We start from the raw sequence: 21,327 nt of genomic DNA on the forward strand, positions 1-21,327 counted from the left end.
CAGCACCAGCATCAGCACCAGGCCCAGGCCCAGGCCCAGGACTAGGCCCAGGCCCTGGACCCAGGCCCCTTCCCTTGGTCTTGGCCTTGGCCCTTGGCCCCTGCCCCAGGACAGCCCCAGGACAGCCCCAGGACCTTGCCCTTGACCCACCCCAGCCCCTGGGCAGCCCCAGGCCCCTGCCCTTGACCCACCCCATCCCCAGGCCCTCGCCCCCTCCCCGCCCCCTGCCCTTGGCCTTGGCCCTTCCCCAGCCCCCCCCCACTTCCGCCCTCCCCTCCCGTCCCGTCCCCTCCCGCCGCGCTCTCGCGAGACTTCCCCGCCTCCCCCCCCCCCCCCCCGCCGCGTCACGCGCGGGGCCGTTGCATCACCGCCGCGCGCCCTCTGTGACGTCACCGTCCCCTCCCCTCCCCTCCCCACCCGGCAACAACGCTCGCGGAGGGGGGAAAGGGCGGGGGCCGCCCCCGCCCCGCCCCCCCCGCGGAGCGACGCGCGCGGCGGCCAATGAAGAGCGGCGGCCGCGTGGAGCGGCGGGGAAGGCGGCCAATGGGAGGGGAGGAACGGGGCGGAGGGGGCGGGGCGGAGGTAAAGGGGGGCGGGCGGGCGCGGCGGGCCGGGCTGCGCCTGTCAGCGGCGGCGGCGGGATGGCGGCGCTGTACGCCTGCACCAAGTGCCACCAGCGCTTCCCCTTCGAGGCGCTCAGCCAGGGCCAGCAGCTCTGCAAGGTGCGGGGAAGGGGGCTGGGAGGGGAATTGGGGAGTTTCTGAGGGAAAGGGGGGGCTGAGAGGGAGGCCTGTGAGGGAAAGGGGGGGGTTATGAGGGAAAAGGGGGGGGTCCTGAGGGAAACGGGGGGGTTCCTGAGGAAAAGGGGGGGCTTTGAGGGAAAGGGGGGGCTTGGAAGGAGATCTCTGAGGAAAAGAGGGGACTGTGAGGAAAGGGGGCTCTCTGAGGGAAATTGGGGGGCCCTCTGAGGGAAAGGGGGGGCTGAGAGGGAAATTGGGGGGGACTCAGAGGAAAAGGGGGGGCCCTGAGGGAAATTGGGGGGTCCTCTGAGGGAAAGGGTGGGTGAGGGAAATTGGGGGGAGTTCTGAGGAAAAGGGGGGGCTTGGAAGGAGGTCTCTGAGGGAAAGAGGGGGCTGAGAGGAAAGGGGGGGCTGTGAGGGGAGGGGAGGGTTTCTGAGGGAAAGGGGGGGCTCTGAGGGAAAATTGAGGGTCCTCTGAGGGAATAAAGGGGGTCTTAAGGGAAAGGGGGGGGCTCTGAGGTAAAGGTGATGGTTCTCTGAGGGAAAGGGGGGGGGTCAGGGAAAGGGGGGACCCTTAGGTAAAGGTGAGGGTCCTCTGAGGGAAATTGGGGGGCTTACTGAGGGAAGCGGGGGCTTCCCTCAGTAAGGAGGGGGGTTTTGAGGGAAAGTGAGGTTGGGGGGGGGCTCTTAGGTAAAGGGGGGGCCCTGAGGGAGGGTGGGGTCCTCTGAGGGAAAGTGAGGGGGGGCTCTGAAGGGAAGTCAGGGACTGCGTGAGGCAGGGCTGCTGGGGGGGATTTGGGGCCGGGGGGCGCTTGGGGGAGCTGAGGGAGCTGCTGAGGGGACTTGGGGGTGTCTGGGGCCTTGAGGGGGGCTTTTGGGGCTCACCAAGGAGCTGTGTGTAAGGGGGGCTGGGAGCAAATGGAGAGCACTGGGAGGGACTGGGGACTGTTGGGGGGGGGCTGGGAGCATTTGGGAGACCCTAAGGTTTGGGGGGGCTGGGGGTGAAGGGGCAGATGGGGGAACCTGGGCATTTGGGGGGTTGGGGGCCACTCCTCAGGGGGACCTGAGGGCACTGAAGGCTTTTTAGGGGCGTTCTGGGTTCCCTGGAGGGTTGAGGAGGGTGCCACGGGGAGCGTTAGGGGGATGTTTGGGGAGTATTTGGGGCATCTGGGGGGTCCCGAGTTACGGGGAGAGCCCTGGGGGTGAGGCTGGGTTTACTCAGGGATCTCCTGTGCCACGCTCTGTGCCTGTCACCCTGCTCCCGGCCCCACGGGGAGGAAACGTTTGGGGTTTGACAAGTGCCTGAGGTGGGGGGGAGGCCCCGAGGGGAGCTGGGCTTTGGGGAACGGCGCCGCTGCCCCTCACCCTCCGCTTCTCTCGGGGCAGGAGTGCCGCATCGCGCACCCCATCGTCAAGTGCACCTACTGCAGGACCGAGTTCCAGCAGGAGAGGTAAGCGTGCCCGCCCCGAGGCCGGCCCTACAACGGAGCCGTGGCGTTTGCACGCCTCTGACTGAGCCCCGCTGTCGCTCTGGGAGGCGTGGGAGACCTTTGGTCATCTTCACAAGTCTGTTGGGCGAGTCACTGTGCCCACACAGTGCCCTTGGATCTCTTCCTCTCCCCTGGGTATTTATTTCAGTCACTGCTCGGCTGCATCAGCCGCTGAGGGCTCTGGGCGCACCCGCCCGTGAGTTTTCTCCTACCTGATTCCTGCTACCCGAAATTATTCCTTAATACGCTTCCTGTGCTTCTGCCCTTGTGCGTTTTCACAAGTTACAGCGGAAGGATGGGGAAAGCCAGGATGGGGTGAGCATAAAGCGTGTGGACGTTGTGTGGCGTGCCCTCCCCTGTGCTGTTGGACAGCTCAGCTCTGTGCTGACCTGCCCTCCCCTCGTAACTGAGCGCAGACCTCCAGGAGTGAGGCTGTCGCTGCTGATTCACGCCTGCCACCAATTAGCCAGCGATCAGATGCCTGTGTCTGTAAGGACAAAAAACTGGCGTCATCTGGGGATGCCTTAATTAAAAGATAGCTCCCCGTAATGCCACTTTTTGCCAAATTATCCCCGACCAGATGGGGATGGGAAGCGCGCTTTGATATCGGAGTCCCCGGTGCAGATGAATGCGATCTCGTCACTGGAGACGGAGCCTGTGGGGGGATCCCGACCGCGGAGGTTTGGTGTTCTTGGGGGAAGTGTTAATAACGTGATTCTTCTTTGCTTCTTCCCAGCAAAACCAACACGATATGCAAGAAGTGTGCTCAGAACGTGAAGCTCTACGGCACAGTAAGTGAGCAGGGCCCCTTCGCCCCAGCCTCTTCTTGTCATTTCATCTTTTTTGTCTTTATCCTGCTGGATCCCAGAGCAGTTTATGGGCTGGCTCTGTCATAATAGCATGACTGATCAATAACTCGCAGGTCCCTCAAGCGTGAAGCTTTTACCTTTCTCTTCTGTTAGTATGGAAAAGAGCAGCTCTGCATCATTTTAGACCAGGAAATGAACTCTTGGAGATCCAATAGAAACAAGAACACGGCCATACAAACTGAGACTGCCGCAGGAAGCAGGAATAAATCCGTTTTCCTGCTTTTCTGAAAGCTGAAGCAGAGATTTTGATTGTTTCTATTCTGGTGATAAATATTGCTGAAGATTTCCTAGCGCTTCATAAACGGTCGAGGTGTCACAGCTAAACACGCTTAGCTAGAGACCAGGGGCCCAAATGCAGTTACATCTCCTGGATCGACATTATAGCTAGATTGGTACGGGGAAATAAACGTTCTGAAGCCCTGGGGAGAAAGGGGAAGGAGCAGAGTGTTAATGTCGTTAGGAGGCACTACAATATTTGTTGGTCTCGTTCCTTCAAGCCCAAACCCTGCCAGTACTGCAACATCATCGCAGCGTTCATCGGAAACAAGTGCCAGCGCTGCACCAACTCCGAGAAGAAGTACGGGCCGCCCCACTCCTGCGAGCAGTGCAAGCAGCAGTGTGCGTTTGACAGGAAGGATGACAGGAAGAAGGTCAGTACCCCTCAAAGGAGCCTGAGGAGGTAACGAGGCTGCTGGCAGCGACTGCCTGCCCTGTCACCTGTTGCCTGGCTTTTCTGAAGGGGGTGCCTCTTGAGTGGGAAATAGTTTCTGGAGCTGGGCTTTGCTGTGGGAGCTGATTTGGGAGCTTTTTAATCTTTGAGCCTCCTTGCTCCTTTGCCAGGTGTGCTGGGGAGGATGTCTTGAATTTGGCTGGAGGGTAGGTGAGGGGGTGAAAGAGAAGGGGCCTCTGAGTGAAACATGAGGTGCCTGCTGGGGGAGAGGGGTGGGGAACGGTGTCGGTGCCATTTGCGTGCCCTGATGGACGGGTGATGCCTTACAGCCTGTAAGCAAAGCCTGACAAGGACTGGAGTTAGCAGAAGTGCTGTTACTGAGTGCTGCCTGCATCACACCAGCCGTGCCAAATGCACTTCTTACCCTTCCCAGGCTCCCGAGGGATCCTTTTTGAGTCTCTGCTTGTTTGTGATCTTAAAGCCCCAAGGTGCTTCTTGTCTTCGCTCTGCTTCGTTTGCGGGCAGGAAGCAAGACAAAACTGTCTCCCTTTCGTGCCCTCCAGGTGGACGGGAAGCTGCTCTGCTGGTTATGCACACTGTCCTATAAACGGGTCCTACAGAAGACCAAAGAGCAGTGCAAACACCTCAGCAGCTCGTCCCGAGCCAGCCTGCAAGAGAAGGAGCAGTACAGCAGGCTCAGCAGCGGCAGCCATTACAACAGGTAACCTGCACGCGCCGTTCTGTCGGGCTGGGCTTGCTCCGAGGTGAGCAAGGAGGATTCCTGGCTGCTCCTCACGCCTTGCTGCCCTTCCTGAAGTGACTGGGAGCAGTGCCTTGGCCTCGGGACCACGAAACAGTGATGGGTTTGGGCAGTTTTCTGCTGCTTGGGGGAATCTGGCGAAGTCAGGCGTCGCTGCTTTGCAAGCACCGTTGTTCTGGTGTAGGCTTGTAGTCCGCCGGTGCTGCTTAGCGATTCGACTTGCTGAACCTGTGTACAATTAAAGCAAAATTGCGTTTGTAAAACTTGATTGAAATGCAGATTTTAAGCATGAGTTCCTCACCTACCTACTGATCTGGCTGACGCGTTGTTTTCTGTTTATTTTTAGTCTCCAGCTGCTCTTCAAGGAATGATTTTTTATTGTTCGTTCTTGTGCTAGGAAACCTTGTCTTAATAGGCTCAAAGTGGGTGGGAATATTTAGCTGCTCCTCTCTCTTTGACTGCAAATCATTCAGGTTCTGACATACGATTTCCTTGTTTTTCTAGCCAGAAAACCTTATCCACCTCTTCTATTCAGAACGAAATCCCAAAGAAGAAAGCCAAGTTTGATGCCATATCTGCCAATGGTGACAGGTGAGCCTGCTACATGGGGAAATTGTGGGTGGGCGGTCTGGCGAAGCTTCATGCAGGAGAGTGGCGTGCGGGCAGCAGGAAGCTTTATGCTAGAGCAGGGATCTGGGGCTCTGGGACCTAAAGGGGCCGCGTGAGCAGCTTCCCAGAACCCAGCAGGGCAGCGTGACTTGGCCTTTAGACACAGACTGCAAAAAGAAAGGAATGCGGGGTACCTGTGCCTGCTAGAACAGGAGCTGCTCGTTGGCTGAGCTCACCAGAATTACAAAAACTGCAGCCAGCTCAGCTTTATCCCCTCCCTGCAGCTACAGGGAAGGGGTGGCTGCCGGCTACGCTGCCGAGTTGTGCAGTTTTTGTGCTTTCTGGGCTGTCAGACTGCTCTGCGGGGAGATGGCCTCGGAGGAGAGGATCAAAACCCACCTCCCGTTTCCCCTCCTGCCTTCAGGGGGAGGGCCAAGCAATCAGACAGCTTTGCTCGACGCAGCTGGTCCCATTCTGCTGCCACAGTTTGTGCTGGATTACGCTGGCTGCGTGCGCAGCACAACGGGAGTCGCTAGCAGAAACAGGAGATTGAGATGGATTTTTTTTTTATTTATTTTCTGATGGTCTTGTACATGCATATTTTCATTCCTCCCTTTCCTCTCTGATTCTCAGCGTTCCTTCCTCTCCCGAGATGCTTTGTCCCCCTATCCAGAGTGCCCCGTCCACGTTGGCGCAGGGGGCTGCTTCCCACCCGAGTCTCGGTGCCCACCATTGTCCTGTTTCTCAAGGCACTGACATCCTGAAGTGAGATCACCTCTTGTTTTCTCCCCCCTGTTGCCCTCCCTCCCCGGGAAGTGTCTCAGACCTGGAAGCTGCCCCTCTCCATGGATCTCCTTCCAAACAGCAGAGAATTGGGAGCGTGGACCAGAGCGTAGGCTTTTTAGTGCCAAAGGGTTCATTAGAGCACCGGGTAATTAATTGCCGCCTGCCTGCCTTGAAGGTCTCTTCAAGATCACGTCACCTCTCCTGTAGATACCGTTAACCTCTGGGCAGTGTTTAGAGATGAAATGCTGGTATGGGGAAGAGGATTTCAGTAATTTTATAGGGCAGTGATTCCCACAAAGTGGTCTACAAGACCACTTGGTGCCAGAACCATATTTTCTATTAAAATTGAAAGAAATTAAGGGCTGACTGTGGCTTGGGAGCTGAGCACAGTTTGTAGAGGAGTCATCCGGCTGCCCGTAACGCTGGGGGAGCTGGAGGAGAGCCTGGAGACCGGCCTCTGCACCAGATCTCTGCCCATCAGCGCTGCTTTCCCTCTGGAGCCCCGTTTTGCCCCTGCTCCCTGGGCTGCAGATGTTTCCAGGTGCTTTTATCTGCTTGTTAAAGCCTGGGTGAGATTCAGCAACCCCTGGTAGCACCACTGCTGGTGTGAACCTCCCCAAGAAGCAAAAGGTCTCGATGCTAGCCATTTGCTTGCAAAGCAGGAGCAGTCGTTGGAGAAATCAGATGCCTTTCTTTCTGTTTGCTCTCACGTCAGATGTGTCAGTCCGGCTCCTGCCAGGGCTGTGGTCTCTGCCACAGGCTCTTGATGAGTCCCAGTAACGAACCGAGTGCAATTTTAGCAGCTCCTGAAGGGCTCCAGCAACGTGCTGTGGAGCAGGCGAGCTGCAGCTGCCTTAAATAGACACGGGGCTGCGTTTCCTGAGCAGAATGATAATGGTGCTTCATTAAGTGTGATTGTGGAGCTGCTGAGGAGGAACCCCCCTTAAAAGCCTCCCCTCTTGCACCATTTTCACTGAGGCACCCCAGAATCAGCCTGGGTCAGGGCCTGGGGTGGGGCACGGGGGTTTTTGGCAGCAGGGTGGTACCCGAGGGGCTCACCAGGAGCAGCTCCCAGCACAGTTTGCAGCACCCTGTGCCCCACAAACCCCACTCTCCTGCCAACACCCCTCAGCCCTGGGCTTTGCTGTGCCCCAGCGGGGCCTGGGCCTCCTCACCCCCTTCTGCCAGGGCTGTGTTGAGTAAAAACGTTCTTGTTAGCATGGAAGTGTCCTGGCTCCTGCTGAAAGCGCTAGGATTTGGGCTGAACTGCTCCTGCTTTTGCTGGCGATAGGGGAAGTGGGAGCTCAGTGCTGGTTCCTGTGGGTTTGGACGGATTTTTGGGAACAGAGTGTTTTTGTTGTAAACTCAGCCTGCTTTGTGCCCATTAACAGCAGCCTGACATAAACAGCAAACTCGTTAAGCTTGGCTTTTCTTTTGCCTGATTTCAGTCCTTTAACAGGTGTCGAGTTCAGGGCAGGCATTTTGGTTTCTGTTCCACTCTCCGGAGAGGCAGGTGTCTGTGGAAGAGCTCTGTTTTTTTCTGCCTCCACTGCAGGCAGTGGGAGCTCATCAAGTCCCTTAATTGCGGGATGAATTTGAGGCTGCTGGGACTCACAGAACCCACACCTCCCCGGCCGGGGGCACAGCCCCTTGGGACGGAGCTCACCTCTGGGGACGTGTTGGGTGCTGCTGGTTTGCTTTGGCTGCTGGTTTTTATTCTTCATCTGCTGAAGGAACGACGTGCATCTGTCACTTCTCCTTCTAATTTTGGAGCCTCAGGCTTCCTTAATGTGGAGTTAAAGACAGAGAAAGCTTTCATTACTGACTTGAAACCCTTTAGAAAAAAAAAAAAAAAGAGGAGGAAGAGAAAGCTTCGTTAATTTGCCCACTGACGCTTTTGAGGGTGGATTTTGCAGCAGCTGGGCAGCAGAAAACCTGCCTGTGCTCCACGTCCTCGGCAGGAAGACCTGTGGAGGCCCCGAAGCTCTGGTGCCAGCCCCGTGCCTCTCAGCAGAGGGCTGGTGGCACCTCCTGTCCCTTCTCCCCGCTGGGTGGCAGGGCCGCGCTCGCCTCCTGGCTGCTCGCAACGGGAGCTGCCAGGGAGCTGATGATTCCTGCTCCGGGAAACCGAGCATCTCCCCGCTCTGCTCCTCACCCCAGGACACAGCAGGAGGGCAGCCTGCCTGGGCAAGGCAGCAGTGCACACCAGACTTTGTTTTAACCGGTAGAATTCAGTGAGGAAGACTTTATTTTTTATTTTTTCCTGTGTGGAGGCTGCCTTTTTGTGTTTTTTTCCTCCTTCCCTTCTCTCCTCCCCAGCACATTTGCGCTGAGTGGGAAACTGAAGCTACTGCTAGCGCCGGCGAGGTGCTGAGCACCCACCAGCACGCTGCAGAGCCTCCACTTTGGGGAAATTGTGCTTGGGAACAGCTTGAAAATGGAGCTGCTCTCCTCCAGCATGCATGTTTGAACCTCTCCTGTGCCTGAGGGCTGCCCAGTGTGAGGAGCCAGTGCTAACCCCCGTGCCCCCAGGGACCTGCTGTGACTTGGGGTGGCTTTTCTGGCAGCGTGCTGCAAACGTGCACGGCGTTTCCCCTGTGCTCTGACTTTTCCTTTGCCAAGCTTTCCCTCCCGCTGCCGCAGGGCTGTCCTGTGGCTTTCAGGGCTGTGAAGCTGCCCCTTCTCCAGCTTCCCTCTGTAGCTCCCCATCTGCTGCCACGTCCTTGCCCTCCAGGGCTGTGCTTTTAATTAGCAGATGGATTCTTTCCAGGCGCTGGAGGAGCCCCCTGCGTGAGGTGAGCAGCCAGAGCTCTCCGGCCGGGGCTCAGAAGTGGCGGCGTGCCTGGGGGAGCTTTGTTTGGCTCCACACCCTGCCTGCCCCGTCCACTGCACCTCCCAGCTTTAGAGCTGACTCTAAGCTTCGGGACGTGTGCTGGCCTACTCGGGAGGCTTTCAAAAAATGTCCGAATTCAGGTAACCTGAAGGCTTTTTATCTTTATGGCAGCAGCGCTGGCTGATAACTTCGAGCCTGGCCGTTATCTTCTAGGTGAAGCTTTGTTGCCTTTTTTTTTTTTTTTTTTTTTTATTACTGTTAAATTTTTATACAGCCATTTCAGAGGTGTGTGGCTGGGAGTGTGCTGCCCTTTTAGCACCGAGAGATAAAAATCAAGCTTAGCATTACAGCGGTGAGGAACAGAAGGCAGACAGAGATCAGGTGAGCTCCCTGGGCCTGTGGCTGCAGCTTATCGTATCTTGTGATCTGCTGGAGTGTGACACTGGGGGTGGCTGCCCAGATCCTGGGTGTCTTGGAGGAAGATGTGTGGATTACCTCCGCAGGAGGGTGGCTGATGTCTGGATACGTTCTCAGCTGGTTGCTTAAGGTCAGAGTAGCTGGCTGATGAGCAATGCCCTCGGCTGTTTGTCTGTCTTCCTGAAGAGCCCTTCCTGCTCTGAAGCCGTAACGAAGCTTCTTCCTACATTGCTGTGTCATGGTGGAATCAAAATACTGAAGTCCAGCCTGTCTTTTTCCCCTTTTCCCTGCTGAGGACAGGGCTGACTTTAATCTAGGTGTCTCCTTTGGCTTTGTTTGTTTAACTCGGGGGTTATTTGTGTCTCTTTCATGTTCCCTCCTTGCCAGAATGTTTGTTTACACTGAGTGCCGAGCTTTGCTGTACATCCAAGGACTGCCTGTGAGCGAGGAGAGTTCCTAAGTGGTTGCGTAAAGTTTCACCAGCTCTCTGATTGCTGGCCTCAGCTCTTTGGTCTGAAAATGGATCATTACTGCTTGATTGCTGCAGATGCTGGCTGCTGTTCGCCCCCAGCAGTCCTGTGTCCCTGCTGATGGTGCAGTGGCACAACTCGGGTTATCCCGAGGACCCTGTTGCCCAGCGTCTCGGGTGCTTCCCAAAATCTCTGTGGGATCCAGGGGCAGGGATCCAGGTAACACCTCCAGACCCTGCGTGTTTGGAGGCCACAGTGTGTGTCATGAATAATTCCTGTTCTCCACCGAGTGCCATCTGTGGGATTTCCCCTGCCTCGGTGAGGAGAAGGGGTCGTGATGAGAGTCCTGCCCTCTTCTTTGCTGCAGCTTCTCTCCGGACCTCGCCCTGGACTCTCCTGGCACTGACCACTTCGTTATCATCGCCCAGCTGAAGGAGGAGGTGGCTACCTTAAAGAAGATGCTGCACCAGAAGGATCAGATGATTTTGGAGAAGGAGAAGAAGGTAGAGCCCTTGGCTCGCTCCCCTCCCCACAGCACGCTGACAGCTGCCGCGTTCACACAGATCACACTCCAGCAGAGTCTAGCATTTTCTGCTGCAACCAGCAAGAGGCTTTCTGCCTGTCTCCAGGCTGCCTCCTTTCCAAAGTTAGAGGCTTCTGGGACCCACCTGGGGGGCTCTCATTTCATAAGGGGCTATTTTCTGGCCAGTTTCAGACACCTCTGTTTGGGGGCAAGGCAGAGAGAAATCCTGCTGCCCTGTGCAGCATGAGAGCAGCACACTGGGCGCTTCTGCTTCTCTGTGCAGCTCCGTGGAGCAGTTTGGGTCCTGCTGCTCTCCCCCAGCACGTTTCCAAACTCGGGTAGTCTCACACAACTTCTGCAGAGGCGTTGCCTGTGGCAGGGTGCACCTGGGGTGAAGGCAGTCGTTCCTTCCTCCAGCTCATGCGCTCGCTCCTGCTTTATCTGCAGATCACAGAGCTGAAAGCCGACCTGCAGTACCAGGAGTCACAGATGAGGGCAAAGATGAACCAGATGGAGAAGACGCACAAGGAGGTCATGGAGCAGTTACAGGTGACAGCCTTTTTGTTTTAATTCGCTGTGCCTAGGAGTGGCTGAGGACACTCCTGGTGAGAACAACCTGCGAGCCTTTGCAGAGGCAGCTCTGCTAACACTTCTCAGCCCTGTCCTCAAGCCTCTCTGCTCTGCCCCAGCCCCGCCCCACGCCTCAGTGCACTGTAACCCCTCCTTACATCCTTCTTGCTGCTCTCTACTCGGGCTCAGGCCCTCTGCGTTGTGAAGTGCCGTGCTGTGTCCCTTGTGGACCAGCTGGGAACCATCAGACTTGTTTTTACTATTGCCAGCGCCGGGTTTGAACCCGTTCCTCCAGGTTACAGAACCTCTGTCAGCTCCCCGTAGCTCCTAATGTGATTTATGTGGCCGGTAAGCAAAGGGAACAAAGATCGGGAAGCAGTCGGCAGTTCCCTTAGCGCTCTATCTCCGTAGTCCAAATAAAGAAGTCCCTGAGCTGGAGGGAACAGGGAGAGCAGGATTTCTGTCACGGCCCTGGGAACACCAGGCAGGCTATCAGCCCCAACGCGTTCTGAGCCGCTGAAGAGATCGGGTCAAAGGGGAGCTGGTTACAGGGAAGAAGGCAGCCTTAGAAATGAACTTTGCACCCTTTAATTACCCCGGGGTTTATAATGATCTAAAGCCCTAGCAATGAGAAATGGGAGGGGAGAAGACAAAAGGCTTATATTCCTGCTGAGAAAACAGCCCCTCCTCCGGCTGCACACACCCAAGTTAATTATTAGAGAGGAAGACGGGTTTGGGAGGCTGCAGTTGCTGTCAGAAGGCTGGTGCCCACGAGCTCCCCTGCACAAAGCACGTCCTGAAGCGACGTCAGCCTGCCCGGAGGGGGCTGGGTGTGCTCCCACCCCGCAGAGCAGGGCAGCGCTTTGCTTTGTGGTTGAGGGGCCGACAGCAGCCAAAGCCTTCTGCCTGTTCTGCTTTTGTGATCCTGTTTCAGCCCCGAGCTGTTTCTGTCTCGTGGCTTTGGGCCTGCGAAGGATGACCTGATGTTCTTAGTGCGGCTGGGAGCAGGCACAAGCCTCCACCTCTTGGTTGCCTCGTGAAGCCGGGGGCTGACAGGGAGGTGCCCCCCCTGCGTGCGGTGCTTTCCCGAGGCAGGGCGCGCTGCTGGCTCAGCGTGTGTCCCCGGGGAGCCTTTTGCTGTAGTTCCAGGAGGTTGTCTTGTCTCAAAAGCTGCTGGACACCTCCCGACAGCCTTAAACTTGCTCAGTTCTGAGGTTCTGAGGGGAAAGAGGAAGCGGCAGCCCCGCGAGCGGCTTTGCCCGCAGCCACCCTGGGTGGAGAGGGGCTCGTGTGTCTGCCGCCCGCTGCGCTGTGCTCGGGGTGGGACTGCCCTGAGCTCCTCCTCTCTGCTGCCCGAATGTGTTCCTGCAGCTGGTGCTGACTGAGGCTCTGGAAACTTTCCTCACGGATGCCAAAATAAAAGTTCAGATCCTCCTGGTGCGCTGTAGGTGCCTTGGGAGCGTTCACATGGTTCAATTTTTGAATGTGCTCGTGGGTTATTTTGTCTTGTCTTTGCACGGAGGGGAAGCAGGGGTGCTGTGTTCTCCCAGCCTGCCAGGAGGTAGAATAAGCTGCTTTACCCCACGCAGCACCAGAGCGGAGGGTTTAATTCCTCCAACCACCTTTGTGTATCCAATCATTCACTGCAAACCAGCGCAGAAGGGCTGTGGCTGGTTTTGTGCGGGTTCTGCCCCTTACCCTACTGGTACGGCACCAATCACTGTGTGGGCCAGAGGTGAGCGAGCTCAGGGCTTTGTGAAAAGGGACCAAAAAGCCTCGTTTGTAAGTTGCTGTGATTTTAATTTGGTCTGAACCAGAGAGCCGAGCTGCTTTCTCTGGGTGCTCTGGTGGGTTTGGGAGGCTCCTTGCTGGGGTACAGGCAGCGCGGCGCTGAGTCCTGGTAAAACATTGGCAGTGTCTCAAGAAACCAGGGGTGAAACAAAGCCGAACAGAGTGAGCTGTTCCACCCTGCACACCAGTGAGGATGCAGGCTAGGAGAGGTTTGCCTCTTTGACTTGCTAAAACAAGAGTCAAGACGGGGCCTTGAGTCCCTTGGGTTTTTCTCCACCGCTTCTGGCGCTGTCAGACCGCAGCGGCTGCTGGAAGGGAAGAGGAGGATTGAAAGCTGGTCCCAGAGACCTTGGCGAGGTGGCTGGTTAATGCGAGCTGTGGATGTCTGAGTTCACCACAGCCCCGTTAACCTCCCGTGGCTGTGTTACAGCAGGGTACAAGGGGGAAGGATGGGAAGAGCCCTCTCTGGGCGGTGGGGCTGAGGTGCTGCACAGCCCCATCTGCCTCCCTGCTCACCAAACAGCAGTTTCTGTCCAGGCAATTTTAGGATCCCAGGAGCTAACGCTGATCCTTGTCATTAAATACCCGTTTTCCCTGTGTTTCCAGGCCAAGAACAGAGAACTCCTGAAGCAAGCAGCTGCCCTATCGAAGGGCAAAAAGCCTGAGAAGTCGGGAGCAATAACCTCCCCGTAAAACCAAACCCCCCGATCTGGGAGCTTTCCCCAGCATTAGCCAAGGAGTCCGGGAGGCCTGCCTGACTGCTGGAAGCCAAAACCTCGGTGTTGTCACTCTCCCACTGCTGCGGCCTCGACGGAAACGCCTGCTGTGTGTTGCCTTTCCGACAGCACGCTCGAGTGTGTCTGGCTTCCACCTCTGCTGAGCCCCGTGGCGATCCGCGGGGACAGGTCCCAGCCACCCCACTCCTCCCCAAAGCACTGCTGGCCGGACAAAGTGTTTTCCCGACCAGTTTCTACCACTGCCACCCCCTTTCTCTTAGCACCCGGGAACCTGCTGCGTTAGAGACTTGTGGCTGGGCTCAGACCTGCTGCTTTGAGGCCCCTCGTTCCGCGGATGGGACGGGAGCTGCGTGCACTGGGAGCCCGACTGGTCTGGGACTGCGCCCTCCTCCAAAGGAAGCCGATAAATCACCAGCCCGACAGACGTTCCTGGGAGGCTGTGCCACCGCTCAGAACGGTTCGTCCACCCCTTTTGAAGACGCTTCCAGAATGGGGGCTCTGTATTTATCTTGGAGGGGTTTCGGTTTTGTTTTTTCTTCTTTTTTTTTTTTTTTTTTTTTTTTTTTCCTTTTCCCAGTGTCAGCCTGGCGAAGCCGACTGCTGGCTTTGGTGTTTTCCTGTTTTGTTACGCTAGCTGTTGGGTTGGGCGCCAGAGCTTAACGATACAGACAGACCCACCTCATCCCAGCCCTGGTTACTCGGTGGCCTCTGGGGCTTGGCAGGATCGAGCCTCTCCTCCTCCATTTCTTCACGCGAGGAGAGTTCGAGGCTCGGCTGCTTCCTGCGCTCGCCCCCTTCTCCCCCTCTCCCTGCCAGAAGCAGAAGCAGGGGCCAGGCTGACTCCGGGAAAGCGCTTACTCAGGCAGCAACCCAAGCCAGGAAGTGTTTCTTGGGGCTCTCCGGGGACATTTCTCGCTGCTGATGAAAAGCCAGCAGAATAAAAGGGCTACGAACGTTCCCTGCACCAGGGATGTGCCGCTCAGAAACGGCTGAGAGCCGCAGCAGAGCCCCCAGAGCCCGGGGTGGGCGCTCCCCCAGCTCCCCATGTCCCCTGGGGGGGACAACAAGCACTTGGCACCGGGGGAAAGCAGCTCGAGCGCTCCTGGGCATGGCTTCAGGGCGTGAGGAAACATCTCAGGGTTTGGAGACCCGCGGGGCGGAGGAGGAGGGGACGAGACCTTAGTGCGGAGCGGCGCTGACGGTAGGTGGTGGCGAGGAGAAAAGCTGCCCTTCCAGGCAGGGCTGGCTGCTCTGTCAGGGCTTTTATTAAGCTTTTAACTAGACGTTGTGAGTTTTTTTTTTCTCCTTTTTTTTGTTGCTAAAGACGACTTTTACTCAAAGGCACTTTTTTGATGTTGGCTTCCGGCATGGAAGGAGCGTGCTGCAGCATCAGACACTCTGCCACATCTTTTTGTTTCTTTTTTTTTTTTTTTTAAAGATACTTCTGACGTGAGGGAAAAAAAAACTTGTTACACTTTGCCAGAGTGTGACAGCAGGAAAATACTCACCTAATTTTATACTTCACACGTTTTTAGAAACTGAGGTGCATTGGTGGGATTTTTTTTAAATTGGGGGCTTTGCTTTTTTGCTTCCCTCAAGCTACAGAAACAAACAGAGGGAGGAAGGCCCTGTATATACTGTTAAGGTTTTTTTTTTTTTTTTTAATTGTGACAAAGTTGAGTAGCTGATAATTTGTAGTAATAACATCGTTCCTTTGTATGTTTGTAATAATGGAGATTTTAAAAGGGATGCTTTGATTTGTACAAAAACTCTGACAAATGTTAAAGTGTTTAAAAAAAAAAAAACAACTTGTCTGTGTGTGTCTGACACTTTATTTGCCTGAAAGAAGAAAAAAAACCACCCCCTGGCCCTGACTCGTCCCCTCTTGGCTCCTGCCTGCTCCAAGGCCTGTGCTGCAGCCCCTGGTGCCATTGTTTGCCTGGCTCCCACTTCTGCTATCTTCGAATCCTCCCGACCCAGCCTGTTGCTAGGCTCCGTGTTCCTTGGTTACGTCCCGCTCCCCAGCACCGCTCTGCCTCCCTCGGAGCAGGTCTGGGTTTCCTTCCCCAGCCGCAGCGAGGCAGGGCGCAGAAACAAAGCTGGTAGGGAACAAAGAGCTGAGAGGATACCGGGGCGCTTCCCCTTAAGGTACCCGTGCAAACAGCACAAGCGGGCTCTGCTTCTGCCTTCCCCTTATCTCGGGGCTGTTTGGAAGGGAAAACAGATCAGCTTTTATTCATAAAGCTCCTGCTTCTCCAGCAGAAGGTGGGAACCAAAGCTGGCTGCCCTTTGGGAGCACCCCAGGCCCTCAGGGAGCTGCAGCTCAGCCTGTCCAGGGGTGTCCCTCGCCTCCTGGCAGTGCTGCTCCCCTCCTGCCCTGTCCTGGCTGTGAGCGTGTTCCCAGGGCACTGCCTGCACCGGGGAGGGGGAAAACACAAGTGCTGGCTGTGCCGGAGCCCTGCGAAGGCTTTTCCCACTCAACCTCCTATTTTTCAAGGCCCCGAGTTGCACGCAGAAAGTGACCGTTTGCCTGGGATTCCTTAATGCTGGCAAACGCCCTCGTTCTCCGTTAAACACGGGGAAGGAAAATAGTTTCTGTCGAAGGTTTTGCATGGGTGCTGCAGCCTTTTAGTGGCTGCTGCTCTTCCAAGTTGGCTTCCCCTGCCTGGGAGGGGAGAGGCTCGTGGCAGGAGGCTGGGATGGGTTTTGGCTCGCTCTTTTTGTCTCACCCTTCCCCTCTGGCTTGACCCCCCCAGGAATCGTTACAGCAGCCCTGGAGGGCAGCACCTGGGGTCCTGTCCCACCGCCCCTATTGTGTGCTCGTCCCAGCACCTTCCTGGCACGTAATGCAGCTCGTTTTAGTTTCAGGGATGGAGAGAAGACCGGACAGCAGCCTTCTTTCCCTCTCTTTGGGGAAGGCCCCAGCTGTTTTCTCCAGGTGTGGTTTCCCACCTGAATTGGCGGTTTCTCCCCCAATTTGCTGGGCTCCAGTGCGCTAGGTGAGCCGCGAGCCTCGGCAAAGCAGAGGGGGCAGCAACCACAGCGAAAAGGAGCAAAACCAGAGCACAACTCCAGTGCGCCCCGTGGCTGGGAGCCTTCCTGGGCTGGCTTCTGCATCCCCAGCCTTCGGCAGCACCTCCTTCGTCCTCCTCCTCCTCCTCCTCCTCCTCCTCCTCCTCCTCCTCCTCCTCCTCCTCCTCCTCCTCCTCCTCCTCGGCTCTGCCTTCCACCACAGGTGCCAAAGTCACAAGTGTGCCAGTGGGCCAGAGCGCTCGCACGGCGCCTTATCTCTGCTGAGGGCAGCGCAAACCTTGCTGCCGTACCCTTGAGCGTGCCCAATTATCCCCGTTTACAGCGGGCAGGGAGGCAGATAAGGTCAGATTTGCCCAAGGCTCGGCCCCGAGTCCGTGGGTAGAGCCAGGGCCGCTCTCAGAGCCCCCAGCCCTCGCTCTCCCCCCCCCAAGGGGCCGCCTCGAGTCCGCCCTGGCGGAGCCGCAGGGAGGATTTTGAGTGGGTTGCGGGTGATTTTTGCAATTCCCAGCCAGGCCTCGGGTGAGAACTGGCCGGCTCCTGCCTTTATCTGGTAGCGCACACTTCCTTCTCTCTGCGGTTTATCCACTGCTTCTAAAGCAGTTTGAATGTTTGCAGAAGGATATCTCTCTCTCTATATATATATATTTATTATTTGGGGTTGTGATTACCCCATTTCTATTTCAAAGCTGTAGGAAAATACGATTTTGACAGCGGTCGAATGCTCTTAAAAACGGCGTTATGTACTGATCCCAGCCACCTGAAATTGGGGTCAAAAATGAGACTTCCAGGTCAGTGCTGCTCCCCGCTCCACCAGCTCCGGGTGAGCTCGTGTTTGGCTGCCCCTCGCCTGCCTCCAGCAGAAAGCTCTCCCCGTGCCGAGGGTCCCGAAGCTCAAAGGCTGCAGTTTCAGGAGTGCTGACCTGGGCAGCTGAAGGTGGCCGGGTCTTCGGGGCACAGCGAAAACCTCTTGCAAAGCATTTCTTGAGATCCACTAACCCGGAGGATTAGTTGTGTGCGCGCGTGTGTGTGTTGTTTTTTTTAAAGTAATTACTTGAATAAATGTCTGCTCTCCAAACTTACAGGCCCCTTGGCAAGGAGCTGGGGCTTTAATATGTGAATGAATAAACTGTTTTTGCAGCCTGACAGCGTGTACCTGCAGCAGCAGTAAACCCACAGCAGAAATAAACCGACAGAACCGGCCGGTAATTACCCCGAAACGCGCTCCCTTCCCCTCCTCACCTAATTGCTGGGGCTTGCTGGGGGTGCTGGCTCACGTGGCGTGCCCTAGGGGCAGCAGGTTTGGGCTGTAGTGCCTTAAAAAAATAAAACACGAACCTAAGGATCTTAAAATCCTTCAAAGCATCAGGAACTTGTTTTGTAACTGGTCTGGAGAGGTGAGCACCAGCCGTGTTCGGGCGGGGAGGGGAGGAAGGCAGCTCGCCCCGCTGGCTGCAGCGGGCTGAAGGGGCCGACGCAGGGAGCGGGGGCTGCTCGGGGGTGGTTTGGGGGCTTCAGGGTGGGGAAGGTTTGGCGTTGCCTTGGGATGGTGCTGTGAGAGGTGTCTGTGCAGGAGGCTCGGCTGCACTTTGCCTCCTGCCCAAGGAAATCTCTGCAGGGCCAGGAGTCCAAAGGCGTTTTGGCTGCAGCCCCGGCCCTCGCCAGCGCCAGAGGGTCTGCGGGGTTTGGTACCCGCTGCTGCGGCACATCGGGGCTCTCCTCCTCCCCCCTGATGCTGGAGAAGGCTCCAGAGCCACGAGGAGCCCTTTGCCAGTACAAACCAGTACAAGCCACTGTTCCCATTGTGTTTGTGCTGCTGGAGCCGTGCGGGTCCTGAGCGCCTGCAGCTCCTGCTGGTGCGGGTGGTGCTGCAGAGCTGAGGACCACGCTCCAATTTAGCTCCCCTCCGTGCTCCAAGCGATGCAATTGCTGCCAGGCTCCATTTCCTCCAGCAGAAAAATTCCCCACACCCCATAACGAGGCCAGGCACCCTTCCTGCATCCCATCAAGGCCAGACTCTCGGGTTTCCCCTGCGGGGTACCGCTCTCTGGCCAAGGGCAAAGCGCAGAGGGAACACGAAGGGGTTCACCGGGTGCCCCAGCAGCCCCCCACACGGTGCCGCGGTGCCTCCCTTCGTCCTTGGGGTTTGGCCCGGCTGGACACCAGGCCAACGGGGTCCCGGGGGCCAGGCAAGGCAGGGGCTCGCCCCAGACAAGCTCGCTGTTTGCTCTGAGGTGACTTATCTTGAGCAATCCGCCTGCCTTCCTGTTTAGCTTTCTTACCGCGCGCCGCGGAACTAAATCAACAGACTTGTACAGTCAGCATCTCGTTAACTAGGGCGCTCTCGCTGCCTGAATAATTAGTGAGCCGTTGCATGTTTCCCATGATCGGGGCTTTCTGGAAACCGGGTGTTTGGGTTCTGCTCTGGGTTTCCCCTCGAGGAAACGCTGCCTCTCCTTTGCCACCTTTTTTCCAATGAATATCGTAACGAGCCCCTGTGCAGCCAGGTGCACGTGTGCGAATTAGCACAGGAAAAACCCTCGTAGCATTTTATTTCCTCGCATGAATACGCTCAAACTGGGGCAAAACACCACACCTCAAGCACTCTTGGATGAGGCTTGCAGGATGAAAGGTCTTGAGGAGCTGCAACCTGCTTGGGCACTGCCTGGGTTTGCTTCTGGCTCCTCTTCCTTCATCCCAGGGATGCTCGGCTCCAGAAGCAGCCGTGGGGCCGGGCTCCCCTCCTGGGCAAGCTGCTGGAGCTGGGATAACCTGGGCAAAGTCACCCTGAGCGTGCTGAGGGGATTTCTGCACAGCCCCAAGCTCCTGCAGCCTGCGAGCAGAGAGGAGCTGCCGAGGGTTTCCCGACTTTTCTAACCTGGGAAATTTCATCCTGGTTTAGAAGGAGAATGGGCATAGGCTCCGGGGTATTTTTAGATGTTTTGTATTTTATTTTTTTCATTTTTCCTACAGGATAACCACGCAGGGGTGTGGATAGAAGGGGTGTACAACGGGAAGGGGCTGGAGAAATCTTTGGGGCCAGCTCTGGGCACTGCGGGCACCGGCCCCTCGCGGCTCAGAGGTGGCGGCAGGTCACCTCCTTCTGCCAGGCTGCTCTCGAGGCGGGGGGGAAAAGCTGCTGACAGCCCAAGCCGGCTGCTACGTGGGAAGGAGCACTGCAAACAGGCCAGGAAAAGTGCTGAGGCTGCAGGTAACGCGCCTCTAATCGGCCGGGGTCGGCTGACCTGGGGCTGCGGAGCAGATGGGGGAATCGCGTGCCGCTCCTTACTGCCGAGCGAGTGCACAGCCGGCCGCACGCAGCCCCTCCTGCCCTCTCCTGCACGCAGGGCACGGCGCTGGCCAGGCCCTGGGTGAACGTCCTCCTGGCACAGCCCTCGGTGCCTTCTGCTGGGGAGATTTTCTATGAAATGCTTGGCAGCATGGCTAGCCCCGGGGTTGCAGCCCCAGGGTGCCCGGGCGCATCTCAGCCCGCAGCCCCTTGTGTCCTCAGCTTGCTGGGGGGCGCAGAGGGGGGTGAGATGCAGCCCCCGCCGTGCTGCAGAGCAAGGGGTGGATTTCGGCTCTGGGTTGTTGTGCTCGGAGCAAACCAGAGCTCGTGGCCTCAGGTGGCCCCAGCTGGGCAGCCGGCAGCATCGTGGTGCTCTCTGGCCACAGGAGTGGGCGGTGGAGCTGGGCCGGGTGCTGGGGCTCACCCTGGGATCTTTTCCTTCTGCCCCCCTTGGCCCCCGAATTGGGGCAGACCTGCCGGGGCTGTGCTGTGCGTGTGTCCACCTGAAATGACCCCGCCCTGGCTCGAAGAAGCCACCGGGGCTGCGCTCTTGGCTCCTGCGCTCCCGCCTTGGGACCACACATTCATCCCCTCCCCAGCTGCCATCCTGCAGATTTGGGGCTGGTAACGGGGTGGGGGCTCTGCCATGATAGGTGACCCAGGCCAGGCTCCCAGCTGACACTCACGGGGCAGTTTTTGGGGAAAAAAAAAAAGGCCTTTGGGCTATTACTGCCCCGCTTTCCCCCAGGCACCCACGGCACCAGGTGCTCATTACCAGGGTGAAGAGTGGGAGCACCCCAGGTTGCGTCCAGCCCCGCTGAGCCCCCGAGTGCTCAGCCCCGTGCTAATTACTGCCACATCCCAGTGCCCAGCTGCTCAGCAAGCTGTCGCTGCCGCTCCCAGCGGAGAGCTGAGCCCAAGCAGAATTTGGCCCCTGATCTCCAGCCCTGCCGCTGGGGTGGATGAACCTAGAGATTTGTCCTCCCCGTGAGCAGCCGGGGTAAATCGGGAACCGGTGGCTCCCCTGGGTGGATGCTGAGGATTTGGGGAGTGGAAGATGAGGATTTGGGGAGCTGGGACTTGCCCCTCCGTGGCCCTGCACCCTGTACCCCAAAAAGTGCTGCGGTTCCCTCCCGGAGCCTCCCCTCTGTAGCCATTTAGAGCTGGGTGAGGGGGGCTGACATGGTAACACTGGGCCCTGGGAGGGGATTGTGGGGCCGGGTTCTGCTCAGAGCAGGCACAGCCTGGGCTCAGGGCTCGGATCAAACACAATTACAAACCCAAACCCTCTCCCAAATGGCACCAGCACGAGACCAGACCCAGCAGCTTTGCCCAGGGGGGTGGGCAAGAAGGAGACAACATCCTCACCCCGAACACCGCCCAGACCCCGCGGCCCTCCTGCAGAGCCACGCTGCAAAACACCCCTAAAAATAACCAGGGGTGTCTGCAGGGCCCCGTGCACGGGGAAAGGAGCAGCCGAGAGCTTCCAAACTCATCCTTCTTGGGGCTGGCACGGCAGCGAGCACACCGTGGTGAGCGGGCTGCGGCTGTGCCACCGGCACCGTGCTGGCGAGGCCGGGGACACGGCGCAGAGCCCGGGCCGGAGGAGGTTGTTGCCAGGCAAAGCCCGAGTTGTTTGTGCAGGGACTGCTGATTGCTGGACTTTGCCATGTGCGGGCTGTCAAGCAGCACCAGATTGTTATCAGCGCCGCTGTCTGGGGCTGTCGCTGCTCCGTTTCTGTT

The 21,327-nt window shown here is 57.4% G+C and overlaps 1 protein-coding gene across 2 annotated transcripts; it reads left to right on the top strand.

Moving 5' to 3' along the window:
* The first annotated feature begins 611 nt into the window (after positions 1 to 611).
* On the top strand, positions 612 to 15,000 carry FAM76A (family with sequence similarity 76 member A). 2 transcript variants are annotated; one of them, XM_084300807.1, is made up of 10 exons: positions 612 to 722; positions 2,127 to 2,191; positions 2,967 to 3,021; positions 3,597 to 3,749; positions 4,333 to 4,490; positions 5,034 to 5,120; positions 5,772 to 5,903; positions 10,012 to 10,147; positions 10,615 to 10,716; positions 13,135 to 15,000. In XM_084300807.1, the coding sequence occupies exons 1-10, from the start codon at positions 642 to 644 to the stop codon at positions 13,219 to 13,221; spliced, it is 1,056 nt and encodes a 351-aa protein (XP_084156933.1). In that variant the 5' UTR covers positions 612 to 641; the 3' UTR covers positions 13,222 to 15,000. The 2 variants fall into 2 exon arrangements, with proteins under 2 accessions (XP_084156933.1, XP_084156934.1); XM_084300808.1 differs by lacking the exon at positions 5,772 to 5,903.
* Positions 15,001 to 21,327: the final 6,327 nt, after the last annotated feature.

The sequence above is a fragment of the Netta rufina genome, assembly GCF_964035555.1.
Source record: "Netta rufina genome assembly, chromosome: 23".
In the NCBI taxonomy this organism is placed as follows: domain Eukaryota; kingdom Metazoa; phylum Chordata; class Aves; order Anseriformes; family Anatidae; genus Netta; species Netta rufina.

What these genes read in the sequence shown, in the direction of transcription:
- FAM76A (XM_084300807.1), top strand. Translation starts at nt 642, where the DNA reads ATGGCGGCGCTGTACGCCTGCACCAAGTGCCACCAGCGCTTCCCCTTC. An exon ending in AGGGCCAGCAGCTCTGCAAG is followed by an intron (nt 723 to 2,126) that starts GTGCGGGGAAGG and finishes CTCTCGGGGCAG; the next exon opens with GAGTGCCGCATCGCGCACCC. An exon ending in TTTTGGAGAAGGAGAAGAAG is followed by an intron (nt 10,148 to 10,614) that starts GTAGAGCCCTTG and finishes CTTTATCTGCAG; the next exon opens with ATCACAGAGCTGAAAGCCGA.